General features: G+C 43.6%; 1 protein-coding gene across 3 annotated transcripts in view; it reads right to left on the bottom strand.

Annotated features, from left to right (window-relative positions):
• Window positions 1-392: 392 nt before the first annotated feature.
• FAM228B (family with sequence similarity 228 member B) overlaps window positions 393-15,627 on the bottom strand; it is a 49,296-nt gene continuing 34,061 nt past the window's right edge. For 2 of the 3 annotated variants that reach the window (XM_074394723.1, XM_039474179.2), the window contains 4 exons: window positions 13,401-13,508; window positions 11,001-11,144; window positions 7,768-7,824; window positions 393-5,905 (listed from right to left, as the gene is read on the bottom strand). In XM_074394723.1, coding sequence (XP_074250824.1) covers window positions 5,899-5,905; window positions 7,768-7,824; window positions 11,001-11,144; window positions 13,401-13,508 — 316 coding nt within the window. In that variant the 3' untranslated portion in view covers window positions 393-5,898. The remainder of the gene's footprint in view (window positions 5,906-7,767; window positions 7,825-11,000; window positions 11,145-13,400; window positions 13,509-15,627) is intronic. The other variant, XM_074394732.1, reaches the window with a different exon arrangement.

Raw genomic sequence — 15,627 nt, 5'->3', positions numbered from 1 at the left:
AGGGAAGGCGCCATTTGAGTTCACAGCAAACGGAAACGCGGTGGTGAAGCCCAGAGCCCGGCCCTCGCCCTCCCTCCACCGCTGTCTCGGGGGGCCCTCCCTCCACCGCTGTCTCGGGGGGCCCTCCCTCCACCGCTGTCTCGGGGGGCCCTCCCTCCACCGCTGTCTCGGGGGGCCCTCCCTCCACCGCTGTCTCGGGGGGCCCTCCCCTCGCGGCCCCGGCGGGCAGACGGGCCTTCAACCGCCAAGGCCCCCGCCGCCATTCTGGACTTTGATCGAGGCAGGTGCATGAATAGCAAAGAGAATTTACCATTTACCTGTAAGATTGAGGGCGACAACGTCAGAGAGGAATGGTTTTTAGCTACGCGTCTGGCGTCGTACAGGCTCCCGCTGAAGGGGGAAGGTGCCGCAGGTGGACCTCGTTTGGATTCTGATGTGACGAAACCGACTTCAAACCATGTGGGCCCATCAGGAAAATACGAAACACTACGTATTTAGTGTCATCTAGGAATTACCGTTAATAGTTTAAGGTACATTATCACAACCAAGATTGACATTGCTGCCATCAAGATACAGGATATTAACACCACTACAAGGATTACTCTGTGTTCAGCCAATGTTTTTTCAGGCTTTTTTTTTTTTTTTAAAGTCCTGCCTGTTTCTCTCGTCCTTCAGGGATTCTGATGACATGAATATTATTACAGCCTGTAAGCTTCTGTTCTTCTCCCCCGCCTCCTGCCCTCAGTCTATTTTCTCATTTTTTTCAGATTGGGTCATTTCTATTGTTCTATCTTCCAGCTCATTGATTATTTCCTCCATCTACTCCATTCTACCGTTGAGCTTATCTGCTGAGCTTTTTATTTTAGTTATTGTAATTTTCAGGTCTACAATTTTCGTTTGGTTCTTTTTTGTATCTCCTGTTTGCTCAGGGTTAATTTTTCACTTGCTTCAAGTGTATTCATATTTGCTCATTGAAACATTTTTCTTATAGCAACTTTAAAACTCTTTGTGGGCTTATTCTAACATCTTTGTCATCTCAGTGTTGGTCTCTACTGATTGTCTTTTTCATTCAATTCAAGATCTTCCTGGTTCCTGATATGATTATCTTTTATTGAAGTCTGAATATTTTCAGTTTATATTATGAGATTCTGAACCTTACTTAAGCTTTCTGTTTTAGCTGGCTTTATCCAACACCAATCTAACATGGTGAATGAGGTTACCACAACATTACAGCCAGGTGGAGATAGGAATCCCGGTACCCCAGTTGGCCTTCATTGACACTTGAGGGGCCAGAGTTCCTTATAACTGCTGTGTAGACCATGATTTAGAGATTCTATTCAGGCTAACTGCGGGCCCATTCAGCAAATTAGTTCTTTATATGGAATAATCTTCTCAAGAAAAGGAGCTGAATCTATCTCACCTTTACATGTTTCTCATAACATGGGACCATCCATGACTGGCCCAAATAGCAGGCAAACAGAAAATTGCTGTTGAGTGGACCACGCAGAAAGGTGTAATACACTGATGGCTTAAACTACATTAAGTATAAGCAAAAGGCGATTCAAAATAGGATTTATAATTTCTACCTAGCTGTTTCCCTACTTAATTTGAAAACAAAAGTTTCCCTGATTTACTGAATCAAATTATTTCAATCTCATATGATCTAAAAGTTTATCTGAGCATTTGTTTGTTTACTTGATGTTCCCTGGCAATGTCTTTTTTACATGGTGGAAATAACTTAAAGATTCTCCTTTCAATAGGTAGTGCTTCACTGAGTCTTCACCCAGGCTCTTGTTGCAGGCCCTGAGTCTCTTTCTATATACTACAACTAAGTCAGTTAATCACACAGTATTAAAATCTTTGGTTTACTATCTGTTTCTCCCACTAACTTTAGGGCAGAGGGCCTATGTCTACTCATCTTTATATCCCCAGAAGCTAGCAGAGCATCTGGTAAAAATAGGCACTTAAATACTTACTAAGTGAATGATGAATAAATAAATGAATGAGACATAATCCCGACATCTACACGAAATGAAATTTCAATGTCAACATATTAAAAAAAACATTTAAAACACTGAACACTCGTCTACCAAGAGAGCATCAAACCTTTTGAAGCTTTGCAGTAGGCCCCTGGTTGCCATTTTGGTCTGGCTAAGTATTTCTGGTCATTTATAACTGTAACAGAGAAAAGCATTTCTATCCAAAAAGTCTCTTTAAATAAAAAAGCCTATGCCAGTCATGGTGGCTCATGCGTGTTAATCCCAGCAGTTTTCGAGGCCAAGATGGGAGGATCGCTTGAGGTCAGGTGTTCAAGACCAGCCTTGGCAACACAATGGGACCTAGTCTCTACAAAAAGTTTAAAAATTTGCTGGGCATGGTGGCATGCACCTGTAGTCCCAGCTACTCAGGCAGCTGAGGCAGGAGGATCACTTGAGCCCAGGAGGTTGAGGCTGAAGTGAGCTGTGCTTGCATTACTGCACTCCAGCTGGGAGAGAGAACACCTTGTCTCAGAAAACAAAAATCCCAGTGTTTGTGAAGTGTACATATTAACCTTAACCCTAAGAACAAACTTGCACCTAGTTGTTTTGGGTATTTTGGGATGGAGTCTCGCTCTGTCACCAGGCTGGTGTGCAGTGGCATGATCTTGGCTCACTGCAACCTCCACCTCCTGGGTTCAAGCAGTTCTCCTGCTTCAGCCTTCTAAGTAGCTCGAAGTACAGGTGCATGCCACCACGCCCAGCTAATTTTTGTATTTTTAGTAGAGACGGGGTGTCTTCATCTTGGCCAGGCTGGTCTCTGTCTCTTGACCTCATGATCCATCCGCCTTGGCCTCCCAAAGTGCTGGGATTATAGGCGTGAGCCACGGTGCCCAGCCCTGGATTTTTAAAGCGTGAAATAGATTTCAGCTGCCTTTCATAAAGAAAACTTTGGAAATTTCTAAACTTACCTGAACAGAGGAATGGCTATGGAAAAGGCATTAATGACTGACTGATTCATGGAACAGAACTGATTTACCAAAACTTTTCTCCTTCTAGATAAAGTCAAGGTGCAGTAACAATATCCCTGTAATGCTGATGTGATTTCTAGAAGTCTGTTTTAACTGATGAGGTAATATAAAAGGGAAAAAATGCCAGAACTAGAGTATTATAAAATCCTTCAGGGTCTCCCCATAAATTCCAGACCCCTTACCATGACTAAGATTCCTGCCTGGCTTTTCAGGCTCAGCTTTCTTCAGTGATTCCTGCCCTCCTTGCTCCACGTGGTGGATTAGTGATGCCTGCATGTCCCATCTCTCTGGCAAATCCCTGACTCACAGAGGTAGACTCTTTTTTTTTTTTTTTAATGGAATCTCACTCTATTGCCCAGGCTGGCGTGCAGTGGTGTCAGCTCACTGCAACCTCCACCTCCCAGGTTCAAGTGATTCTCCTGCCCCAGCCTCCAGAGTGGCTGGGATTATAGGCACCCACCACAACACCTGGCTAAAATTTTTGTATTTTCAGTAGAGATGGGGTTTTCCCATGTTGGCCAGGCTGGTCTTGAACTCCTAACCTCAGGTGATCCACCCGCCTCAGCCTCCCAAAGTGCTCGGATTACATGGGTGAGCCACCACGCCCAGCCAGAGGTGGACTCGATGGCAGCGCCTCCCTACATGACCCTGTTCTTGGCTGTGGCTAATTGATCAAGGAATACACAGCTGACCCAACTTTACGATCAGATTCTCCTAGCTTTCTTCTAGGATTAGACTTCTAACCAAAACGGACACTCGGAAAGGTGTGAATCACGTTCATGACAGCAGCCCTGAAGGGTCTGAGATGTACGCTGCTCAGGGGGCAGTGCTATCAAGGTTCCTGCCCTTCCTGTGGAATTCAGTTTTTTCTCAGGGTTCTGTAAGATGCTTTAGCACTCTTCCAATGGATTCTTTTTTTTTTTTTTTTTTTTTTTTTTCAATCCCAACCACTAGACCACCAGGGACCGATGGATTCCATTTGTGCTTATGTTAGCTCTGGTTAGCTTGTTACTTACAACACAAAGGATCTTAAATATAGAGATAGTACAAGGCTTCAGAGGAAATGTGAGGTATTTGGAATTGGTATTCATCTCAAAATGCAAGGAAAGGAAAGGCATCTACTCTTCATCATGTGGAATGGGCAACTATATTTGTGATACAATATCTGGGATTTGCTTCAAAGTCATCCAGTTAGGGTCAAGAAGCAGATATGCATATACACAAAGCAAGACTGGCCATGAGGTAATCAGTATTGAAGCTGGATGTCAGATAAGTAAGGATTCATTATATAATTATTACTATTTTTCTATACTTCTCTGAAATTGTTCATAGTATAAAGTTTTTAATCTAGTTTTCAGCCAGGTGCAATGGCTCACGCTTGTAATCCTAGCATTTGGGAGGCTGAGGCAGGTGGACCACTTGAGCCCAGGAGTTTGAGATCAGCCTGGGCAACATGGTGAAATCCTATCTCTACAAAAATTAACTAGGCACGATGGTGTGCACCTATAGTCCTAGCTGCTCAGGAGGCTGAACGGCAGAGAATTGCCTGAGCCTGGGAGGTCCAGGCTGCAGTGAGCTGTGATCATGCCACTACACTCCACCCTGGGCAACAGAACGAGCCCATTTCAAAAAAAAAAAAAAAATCTAGTTTCACTTAGAACCATATGTTGATTGGGGGTGAGACATTGGGAGACTGGATAACTGTCATGGTAGAAGAATTTAAGGAGGATGAGAAATATGAAATAAGAGAAAAATGGATAATTCAAGACAATATAAAGCTCGGATGTCAGAATGTACAAGGCATTAAAATATAGGGCCACCATTTTTAATAAATCTTACTCTGTCTGTGGCCCTCAAGTCATAAATTGATCCTGTTGGTTGCTGAATTGCAACTCCAGTTGGATTAACATTGCATCCAGTCTTTTATACAAAATCTAGGGCATTGACTAGGAAAGAGGGAGATCTTGGGGAACAGACAGAACTGAAGAAGTCAGACTCCCACAAGTCCTCTTAAGAATGTTACCATGGTGTCCCTTTGCCTAAAGAAAACAGAATTCCACTCTCCTGTGCTCTGTGTCCTACCATGTCTTCCTGTGACCACGATTCAAACTCAACATAAGCCAGAGGGCAATGTTTAGAATCAGAATCAGCAAGTGAGTCTCTTTATACCCCAAATGCTTTTTTTTTTGTTTTTGAGATGAAGTCTTGCTCTGCCACCCAGGCTGGAGTGCAGTGGTGCAATCTCAGCTCACTACAGCCTCCACCTCCCGGGTTCAAGCAATTCTCATGCCTCAGCCTCCCAAGTAGCTGGGATTACAGGTATGCACCATCACACCTGGCTAATTTTTCTATTTTTTAGTAGAAACAGGGTTTTGCCACGTTGGCCAGGTTTGTCTCAAACTCCTGAACTCGACTGATCCACCTGCCTCGTCCTCCCCAAAGTGCTGGGATTACAGGCGTGAGCCACCTCACCTGGCCAACCCCAAGTGAATTTTTAAATTTTCTATAAAGAATGTTAGAAAACCCCAGGAAGGATATGTGGATGTGGCCATGAAGGGTGCATGACCAAAGGGAGCATACCTTAGTTTAGGAACAAACCAAATAAATGAAGATGGACACTTAGTAAGGTAGCTATAATTAATTTTATTGGTTCATTCGGCAATATTTCTTAACTTCTGGGGAAAATACATGGTATTGCCATTTCTTAATTATCACAGACACTGAACTTAATAATTGAAGTTTGTTGCAGATGGTTTTTTTTAGAGACACAATTCTTGAGTGCCTTCCTTGGCCTTCACCCTGATTCCCGCAAGCAAACAACTTCCTCTGAAGCAGCCTTATTTTGTGTATCCTTTCACCAATCAAGGATCAGGATGTGTGCTCCTTGGTTGCTAAAACCTTTTGAAGATGACAAAAGGGAAGAGTTGAGTGTGGTATGGGGATGAGGGGCTTGCAAGAGCAGAAAGAGTTCCCCAGCTAAGCTAAGCTGATCCCCCTGGAAGCCTGTCCTTCCAGAGCCAGCTGACTCATTTCACAGGCAGGGTGTCCCCCAAGCCTCTTGCCTCAGCCTTTCCTTGCACTGTTTGTATTCAGAAGCACTTAGAGATTAAGGGATATGGCCAAATAGATGGAGTGGATCACTGATGTGTGATATGATTTGAGGGAACCCCTGTGGTCCCAGCTTTCAGATGGCAACATGTTTGGAGTACTAATTTCCACTAGGATTGTTGTGATTTAGAAAATAGTAGGTTCCTTTCTTCCCTTTTCTCTTCAACCTCTAAATCTCTATTCTGTGTCTCACTAACAGCTGATGATCTCACTTCATTGAGAAAATTAGTAAACAGAAGGAAATATCTTCCTTTGCAAAATCCACTGAGCCAGTTTGATGTACATCCATGTACGAGCCTTCCCTCTTCATACGATGGATAGTGTCCTGTCCACCTGAGTCCAGGGTGCTGCCTCCTCACCTGCGGAAGGATTCTGCCCTTCTATTATGCCCCTCTCTCTCCAGCATCATCAGATCTCCCTCTCTACAGGAGCATTCCCATCAGGAAACATACATGTTATAATATCCATATCGCTGATAAAAATGTTCTCCTGCCTTACCCTCTCCAGACACTTTATAGCAAAACCCCACAAAAGCATTGCTTATTCCAGGCGTCCCCAAACTTTTTACACAGGGAGCCAGTTCACTGTCCCTCAGACCGTTGGAGGGCCACCACATACTGTGCTCCTCTCACTGACCACCAATGAAAGAGGTGTCCCTTCCTGAAGGGCGGCAGGGTGGCCAGATAAATGGCCTCAGGGGGCCACATGCGGCCTGCAGGCTGTAGTTTGGGGACACCTGGATTCTGTCTCCACAGCCTCACCCCATCACTCCTGAACCCACTCTAATCAAGCTTTCCTTCCAGCTGCTCCACTTAACCTCTCTGATGAAAATCAGTGGTTATGCATACATCTCCCCAGTCATCATTTTACCTCCCTCTCAGCAGCATTGCCACGTGGCTGAGAGTGCCCTCTTTTCTGAAATCCCTCTTCTACTGGGCCTCTGCAGCAGCACACACTTCTACTTTTCTTCCTTCTGTACCAGCCTCTCACTCCCTGCATGTTCCTTCACCAGCTCTGCCTCCTTGCCCCAACCTCTAAATCTTGGCATTCCACAGGACTAGCCTTCGGCCCTATTCTCATTAACACCCCCAGGTGATCACATGATTTCAAGCAGCATTTATTCGAGGATGACCCTCAAACACCTATCTCCACCCCCAGTCTCCCATGAATTCCAGACCTGTACATCCACCTGCCTACTGCGTATCTCCTCTTGGGTATGGGATGGGCATATACAAAGATACTGAAATTGATCTAATTTTAGTCTCAGTATCTCTTGAGGTGATAGAGGCTATGTTCCTAAGAATGAAGTAGTGGCAGTTCCATCAGATGCTTAGAGCCAGAGACAGTCCTAAGCAAACAGCTGGAAAAGAAATCATCCAGTGAGAAATTCTGAGCAATAGGAATTTTCTCTGAAGATCACTTGGAAGTGCCCCATGAGAGAAACCATTAGCTTCAAACCCCTGCCAATCCCAGAGACTGCCTTACACTAAAACAGATGAACATAAAATTAATAGGTAAGAACTTTCCTGCCCATCCATTTCTTCTCTTTCCTCCCTCCCACTGTGAACTCTAAATTAGAGATCAGAAATCACAGTGGCAAGAAACAGGGGTGAGGAATAGGACAGTAACAAGGGAAAAGAGAAGACATTTACCTCCCTTTTCTTTCTTGTAGCTCCAGCCTCAGTAGCCCCAACCCGGAGGAAGGGGACCTTAAATGAAGATTGAAGCGTTGGTCATTATATCAGCCTGACCATGTTACTGAACAGACTGTCTTCATAACCAGAGGCTTTTTATTATCTGAGAATACCCAGGGCAGGGGAAGAACTAACCCCAACAGAACAGGCTTAAATGGACAGTGAGGGGAAGAGTTCAGTTGCTGGAAAATCACACCCTATGAATCCTCCTCCTGTGTTGTAATGGTTGCAATGGAATCAGCCCCAAACACGATTATTCTTCACTTCTGCACTTCTCTCCCTGCAAACCTGCTTTCCTCCCAGACCTCCCTATGTCAGTGACTAGGACCACAATCCATCCTGGCCCTCCCGCACTGATTTCTCGCATTCACCCACTTCCACACTGATGAACGAGCTCTGCCAGCTCCTCTCCACCTGCGCTGGAGTCTGGAGCCCTTGCTGTCACCTGGCCTGGAACCCTCACTGCCTGACGGCCCTGCCTCAGCTCCAGCATCCGCAGTGTCTGTGCAGCAGCCATGTTCCTCTTTGTACAATGTAGATTAGATATTATTTCTCCCCTACCCCAAACCTCCACCTGGCTTCCCCTTACACTTTGGATTTTATTCTAACTCCCTCTCCAGACCTGTAACCCCCACCCGCCTGGCTTCTGCCTCTGCTCTAGCCTCACCTCCCACCCTGTCTCGGCACTCACCATCTTCAGCCTCCTACTTTTTCTTGCTGTTTCCCGAACACACCAGCCTCACTCCCATCTCAGGTTTTTGCCTGGGCCCATCCATTTGCACAACACTCTTCCCCCAGGTCTCTGCATGTCTCACTCCCTGGGAGCCTCAGGCTGCTGCACAAACATCATCTCAGCGGGGAAGTCTCCTCTGACTTCTCCATCTAAAACAGTGCCCCTCATCCGTCCTCACCCCCTCTGCCTGCTCTGTTTTCCTCAGTGCACTTATTACTAACTCACGCTATGTTATGTGATTATGTGGTTGACTATGGTCTATTTCCTGGTCAAAATGTAAGCTCCAGGAAATTGGAGCCATCTCCGTTTTGTTTCCCAACGTGTCTCCAGCCCCTCAAACACTGCCTGGCTTAAAGTTGGTGCGTGGTAAAATTCTGAGAAAGCAAGCAAATAGGCACATGGGGGGATACCAAAACATGGCAGTAAATGGAGCTAAAAACACAAAAGAAAAGGTTAATACATTTTCATGGGTAAAAAAGTAGCGCCCTTATCCTTTAGAGATAGGAGTGGGAAAATGGAGAGACAGTCAGAAAGGAAGATGGCAAGATTGAAGGATTCTCAGAAGACAGGACATTCACATGCTGTTTTCTAACTGGGAGTTGGGAGGAAGGCTGTGACTCTGGAATACACGCCTAAAAGGCTGACTCTGGATGGGAGAACTGGAGGGAGATCCACATAGACCCAGGAAGGGTAGGCTGGGCTAGTTCAGTCAAATGGCCACCAAGTTTAACTATCATTACCTTAGGATGAGAAATCTGTGCTCTGTAAACACCTACATTTCTTTTTTCTTTCTTTCTTTCTTTCTTTCTTTTTTTTTTTTTTTTTTTTGATACAGAGTTTTGCTCTTGTTGCCCAGACTGAGGTGCAATGGTGCGATCTTGGCTCACCGCAACCTCTGCTTCCCGGGTTCAAGTGATTCTCCTGCCTCAGCCTCCCAAGTAGCTGAGGTTACAGGCATGTGCCACCACACCAGGCTAACTTTGTATTTTTGGTAGAGATGGGGTTTCTCCATGTTGGTCAGGCTGGTCTTGACCTCAGGTGATTCGCCTGCCTCAGCCTCCCAAAGTTCTGGGATTACAGGCACAAGCCATGGCACCTGGCCCAATACCTATATTTCTATAAACTTTACATTTTAAATGTTGGGGCTTTTTTTCTTCATTTACTGCACATTTTATTTTCATTGTGTTGGGCTGGCAGAGGAAGGAGTCATGCACCAGGGTATACAGTTGTCCACTTGCATGGTCATTCAGACAGAACCAAGAATCCAGGTTCTAAATGTCTTTAGGTTCAGAATCTAGATCAGGGTCAGAAGAGGTTGATGGCTGCTGCTAGGGGCTGGGGGCTGCACAGACAACGGCAGACAATAGGCACAGAGCTTACTGTGGAGGGCTCTTGTCTGACACCCGAGAATCCTTCTTGGAGATCACATTGGGGACCAATAGCAGAGCCTCAGAGCAGACAGGGGCTGATAAGAGTTGGGGGGATGATCACGTCTGCACAGAGAGGACCTGAAAAGGCATCATCCTTTTATCTGTATCCCAGAAAGCTGTGTAGGGCCTCTTTGTAAGGATAGGGCCAGGGTTGCTCCTTGACCTTGAGTTGGCCTCATTAGGAGTCCAGTATAAGCCCTGCAAACTTGTCAGCTGGAGACATCGGTGCCAGCTCTTCTTTATGCCCCTGAATAATTCATGATTATTCTTCTCAGCTCTTCAAATGCAAGAAATTCCCATTCATTTAGGAAACTCTGGATCTCCTGGTTACTCGAGGTTTTAATTAACTGGTCTGGGAGTTTTCTGGTTCTCCAGTTTGATTTTCCTCCTTTACTTCCAAGGCTTTCTAGTAATTTTGGTCTCAATCTCACTTTTTCCAATCTTATTCCTGAGTTTTCTCCCGGATTCTTTCCACTAGTCACAGGGCCTAATCCAGGGTCCACAGAGAACAAGCCCTCGCTCAGCCCTAATGCAATCAGGAGTCAGAAGGTGCCGAGTGAGGGAAGTGCAGGTGCTCCTCTCTGCTGCTGGCAATCTCTCCATATGGGGCTTTCACTTGTTAAATTTTACTACTTTCATTTAGTATTGGTCCTTTTGAAAATGTTCTACCTAACTTGACTGCCTTAAAGGGAACAAAATGTGGGGCCTGGCTTGGCTATACCAAGTGTTAAATGGTAGAGACAGGGTGGAGATGGCGGAACAAGAGAAGAGCTGGGGAAATCCTGGACAGCATGCCCCGCCCCCCACCAGGGGCACTCCCATCACGTGGCTCCACCAGGGGGCCCGAGCACCTCTCTCTGTTCCCTCTGAATAAAGGGCACCTGCCCCTCAGCTGCTTCTAACCTATCGCCAACTGCCTCCTCTCTTCTTGGAAGCCTGCCATACAGAGAGAGTTCCCAGGTGCTCAGGTTTTGGTGTCAGTGATTGCCGCCTTATGTATTACGAAATGGGACAGCCCCAGCTCTTACCCATCCTGGTCTTCCTCCTGTTCCACCTCCTGGCTGAGGCTCAAGGACGAAAAATGCCCTTCAGAGGTGGCCTCTTTGGCACTTGGATTCTTCGCCTTTTGATAACACAACGGTTCTTTTTCTAGACAGGATGACCCTTTGTTTCTGCAAGAAGGAACCAGAAAGGAAGGAATTCTCTTAACTCTCAACTCAATTGTAGCACTTATTTTTATTTAAATTTGAAGTTGATGAGTTCTATGTGAATTTATATACTTTTGTGAAAATAAACGTATTTACTTTTTTTTGTGAAAATAAACCCAAGTAAATAGTATTGCCTTGCTCTAGTCATAGTTTCATCTGTAACCTCTGTGTGCTGCTGAATCAAGCAGCTTTGGGTCCTTTGGAGTGAATGACCCCCTCATAGTGTTGTCCAGTTTGTCTTCCCTGAGAAGATCTAACTCTGTCAAAGACAAATATGCCTTTTCCACCCCTGCTGCCAGAATTGGGATGCTTCCCTTATTCACAGAAGAGAATCCAGTCTTCCTCCTTCTTCCAGAGGGAGTCTAGACTTAAGCCTCTAGTCTAAAACATAAGCCCCCATTACTCAGACAATGCAATATTCTCCTTCACATGTGGGTCTTGCTCTGCTAGAAGATGTATTTGAGAACAAAATCTCTCCTTTTATATCATTTATCAAAATTAAATAGAATTAAGATGCTAATTATCCTAAAATCTTACCCAAGCAGGTCTATTTGAGACTCTGGCAATTAGGGATTGCAAAGGAACTTACTCCTTTAGAGCCTAATATGTAAGAATGATTCTCAGTTCTATTTTTTCAATCAATCATTCTATCTTTTAAGGCCTTCAGCTACCAAAGGAATAGGGCTTAGTTTGGACACTTCCATTTCTCCCTCAATTGTGGCTCCTATTCAAGAGACACCCCAGCACCCAGCAGATGATTAAACTACACCTCAAGGACAGTAAGCCCATGTTGGCCAGTGCCCACCCCAGCCATCACCCAGCTCCCAGGTCCTTGAGAGACAATTAGTCATTCTCTCTGCTGGTCATACCAGCATCTCCAAAAGCCCTCCAGCTTCTGCCACACTGTATTTATTCAAAAAATTCCAAGCTGTTCAGTAAAAGGAAACTACTGCAGCTTACTTTGGGCACTTTTTAGAAACAGAGAATTGAAGGCTGATCTCCTAGAAAGAGTCACATAAGCTCACTTTTCTTCCACCTTCCTAGGTTCTTTTTTTTATTGTTATCAACAGTTTTAATAAGGTATAATTTATATGCCATAAAATTCACTCGTTTTGAGTATACCAGTCAATGGTTTTCAGTATATTTACTGAGTTATGCAACCACCACCACAATCTTATTTTAAAATATTTTCATCAACCCCAAGGCCCCATGCTCATTAAGTCACTCTCCACTCCCATCCCCAGCCCTAGGCAACTACTATCTACCTTCTCTCTTTGGATTTGCCTTTTCTGAACATTCTCCATTAAAAAAAAAAAAAAAATACCATAGGCTTTTGTTATTGGCTTCCCTTCACTGTGTACAACAGTTTTGAAGTTCATCTATGCTGCAGCATGTAACAGCATTTCTTTCTTGTAATTGCTAAGTAATATTCCATTGTATGGATATACCACATCTTGTTTATCCATTCATCAGTTGATAGACATTTGGGTTGTTTCTGCTTTTTTGGTTGTTCTGAATAATTATGCTGTGAACATCCATGTCCTAGCCTCTATGTGGATATATGTTTTCATTACTCCTGAGTAGAAACCCAGGAGTGGAATTACTGGGTCACATAATAATGTAATGTTTAACATCTTGAGAGACTGCCATGCTGTTTTCCAGAGTTGCTGCACCATTTTACTTTCCCTCCAGCAATATCTGAGGGACAGCACTACTTTTAACCAGATAGTTACAAGTTACATAATTATGTAGAGACATCTCTTACTTTTAATTCTATAACTAGTTAGCTGAGATGATTCCCCACATTACATGCTTAGTATTTGATAGTATGTACCAATTCTCTGTTTACAGCATCTTTTCACTCTGGGAACAATATTGTAACAGCTACTACCCACCAAAACCAGTCCCAAACTCCATTTATACTACTCCAATTCAATTTTAAATCTCCTGCCCTTTTAGCTTTAGCACAAGTTAACAATTTTTTTCCCATTTCTGCACTTGTTATTTCTGTGTTAGCTACTTGTTCTTTCAGACCAGAAAGGCCTGGGGAGTGTTGCAACCTCACCAGACACAGTGGTGGGAGATGCCTGGTGTCCTGCTGCTGTGCAGCCTGGTGTGTGCCTCAGCACTGTCTCAGCAACATGAAAGGATGGCAGGGGATGGCAGCACAGCCTAGCATCTTAGCGAAAGACGAGCAAAGCTATGGAAGAGCAGACTTACTTGTAAATAACTGCTTTTCTTTCTTCCTGGGATTCCAGAAGAGAAGGAGTTCTTGCCAAGGGTTTCAGATCAAAACTACAGTTGTTAAAATTCACTTTCACCTTTAACCTTTAACAAGATAACAAGTGTGAGAAGGTTTTTTGTTCTTTTTTGCTGTTGTTTTTTTGAGATAGGATCTCTGTTGCTCAGGTTGCAGTGCAGTGGTTGTGATCACAGCTCCCTGCAGCCTCAATCTCCTGGGCTTAAGAGATCCCTCCCACTTCAGCCGCCTTCTCAAGTAGCTGGGACTACAGACATGCACCACCATGCCACGGGATTTATTTTTATTTTCTGTAGAGATGGGGTCCTGACATGTTGCCCAGGCTGGTCTCAAACTCCTGGCCTCAAGTGATCCTCCTGCCTTGGCCTCCCAAAGTGCTGAGATTATAGGCATGAGCCACGCACCTTGTGTTATGAGAATGTTTTGAAAACAATACTAACTCACATTTATATAGGAATTATTATTATATGTTGACTGCTAAATATAGAGACCAAAACATCATTCTCCAAACTGGTATACATTCTTGGATGAAATTAGTTGTTTTAGAGTTTCTGAAACCATGATGTAGATTGATTTACTATTTACTGAGAAGCAAGGATCAGCTATAAGCAAAGTTTAAAGTAATCCCTATCCACAAGAGCTTAAACTCTAAAGTAAAAAGAAGCCACAGAGATTGTGTTGTTTATAAGCATTATGTAAAATGCTTTTCTCCAGAGAAAATCCAAACATTCTACTTCCCGGTCCCTTGCCATGGGGTGGCAGACAGGTACCTTAGAGTCCTCCAATCTTGCACCCATGCAAGGATTGACTGGAAGGGTGATACTGGCCCTGTGTAGAACATACATTTTGCTGGCACAAAGAAAACATAGAATGTAGTATAGCAATGTGTGAAATGCTTGAGGAAGAAAAGGATCCAATCACCAAGATATGAAAGCACTAAGGACCTATTGGGAATGAACAAGCATAATGGGGGGAAAAAGGAAATTTAAGAAATTAAAATCTTAATATTAAACACAGTGAAGAAAGAATTAGCAAACTGGAAAATATATACAAAGAAATTACCAAAGGAAATGGAAAATTTGAAGAATATTAAAAAAGATATTAAGATAATAAGAAGGCCTAATATATCTCATCTGAGCCCAGAAGCAGAATGCAAAGAATGAAGAAAAAGCTATGTTTAAAATGATAATTGCTCTATATTTTCCTGAAGTGATGATAAACATGATTACAGAGATCTAGGAAGCACAACATATATAGCAGTAGGTTAAATAAAAAGAAATCCAGCCAGATGCAGTGACTCATATTTGTAATTCCAGGACTTTGGGAGACTGAGGTGGGCAGATTGCTTGAGTCCAGGAGTTCAAGACCAGCCTGGACAACATGGTGAAACCTCATCTCTACTGAAAATACAAAAATTAGCTGGTTGTGGTGGTGCATGCCTGTAGTTTCATCTACTTGGGGAGGTGAGAAGTGGTGATCGCTTGAGCCCAGGAGGTAGAGGCTGCAGTGAGTCAAGATCGCACCACCGCACTCCAGTCCGAGTGACAAATCAAAACAACAACAACAAAAACCAAAAACCAAAACCGATACCCAGACACCAGCAGTGAGAATGCAGGACACCTAAAGACAAAGAGAAGATCTTAACAGCAGCCACAGAAAAAGGACAAAAAATCAGAATGACAGCAGACTTCTCAAAAACAATAGAGGCCAAAAAACAAGAGAATTATGTCTTTAAAACATTAAGAGAAATAAATGTCAACCTAGAATTGTGTGCTCATCAACTTATCTTTAAAGGTAAACAAAAATTGAATTTTAAGGGCTGAACTTCAGAAAAAAAGAAAATGATCCCAGAAATTTGGTATAAAATGGAAGGAGGGACAGGATACATATTAAATTCTTTCCTGTTTGTAGCTGTCTTCCATATCTATATCTGCTACATAACTGTACAGAACTCCTATTGGTAACTTCAGATGGGATGTTTCCCTTTAGATGTACCCACACTAGAGATCATTTATTAAATTAATAAAACTATAAAACAAAGCATTGAGTGATTTAAATCCCAAGAAACTGTTGTTGTTGTTCCTCCTCATTTTTCTATTTTTATCCAAGGTTCTACCTTTGTCTGCTTTCTGTTAGGCTAGCTGACTCTTCTTTGTGTGTCCATAATAATATGTGCATATCAGCATT

Source organism: Saimiri boliviensis, chromosome 1, assembly GCF_048565385.1.
Source record: "Saimiri boliviensis isolate mSaiBol1 chromosome 1, mSaiBol1.pri, whole genome shotgun sequence".
Taxonomy (NCBI): domain Eukaryota; kingdom Metazoa; phylum Chordata; class Mammalia; order Primates; family Cebidae; genus Saimiri; species Saimiri boliviensis.
Note: the sequence above shows the minus strand (reverse complement) of the source record. Positions and strands in the feature narration are given on the sequence as shown.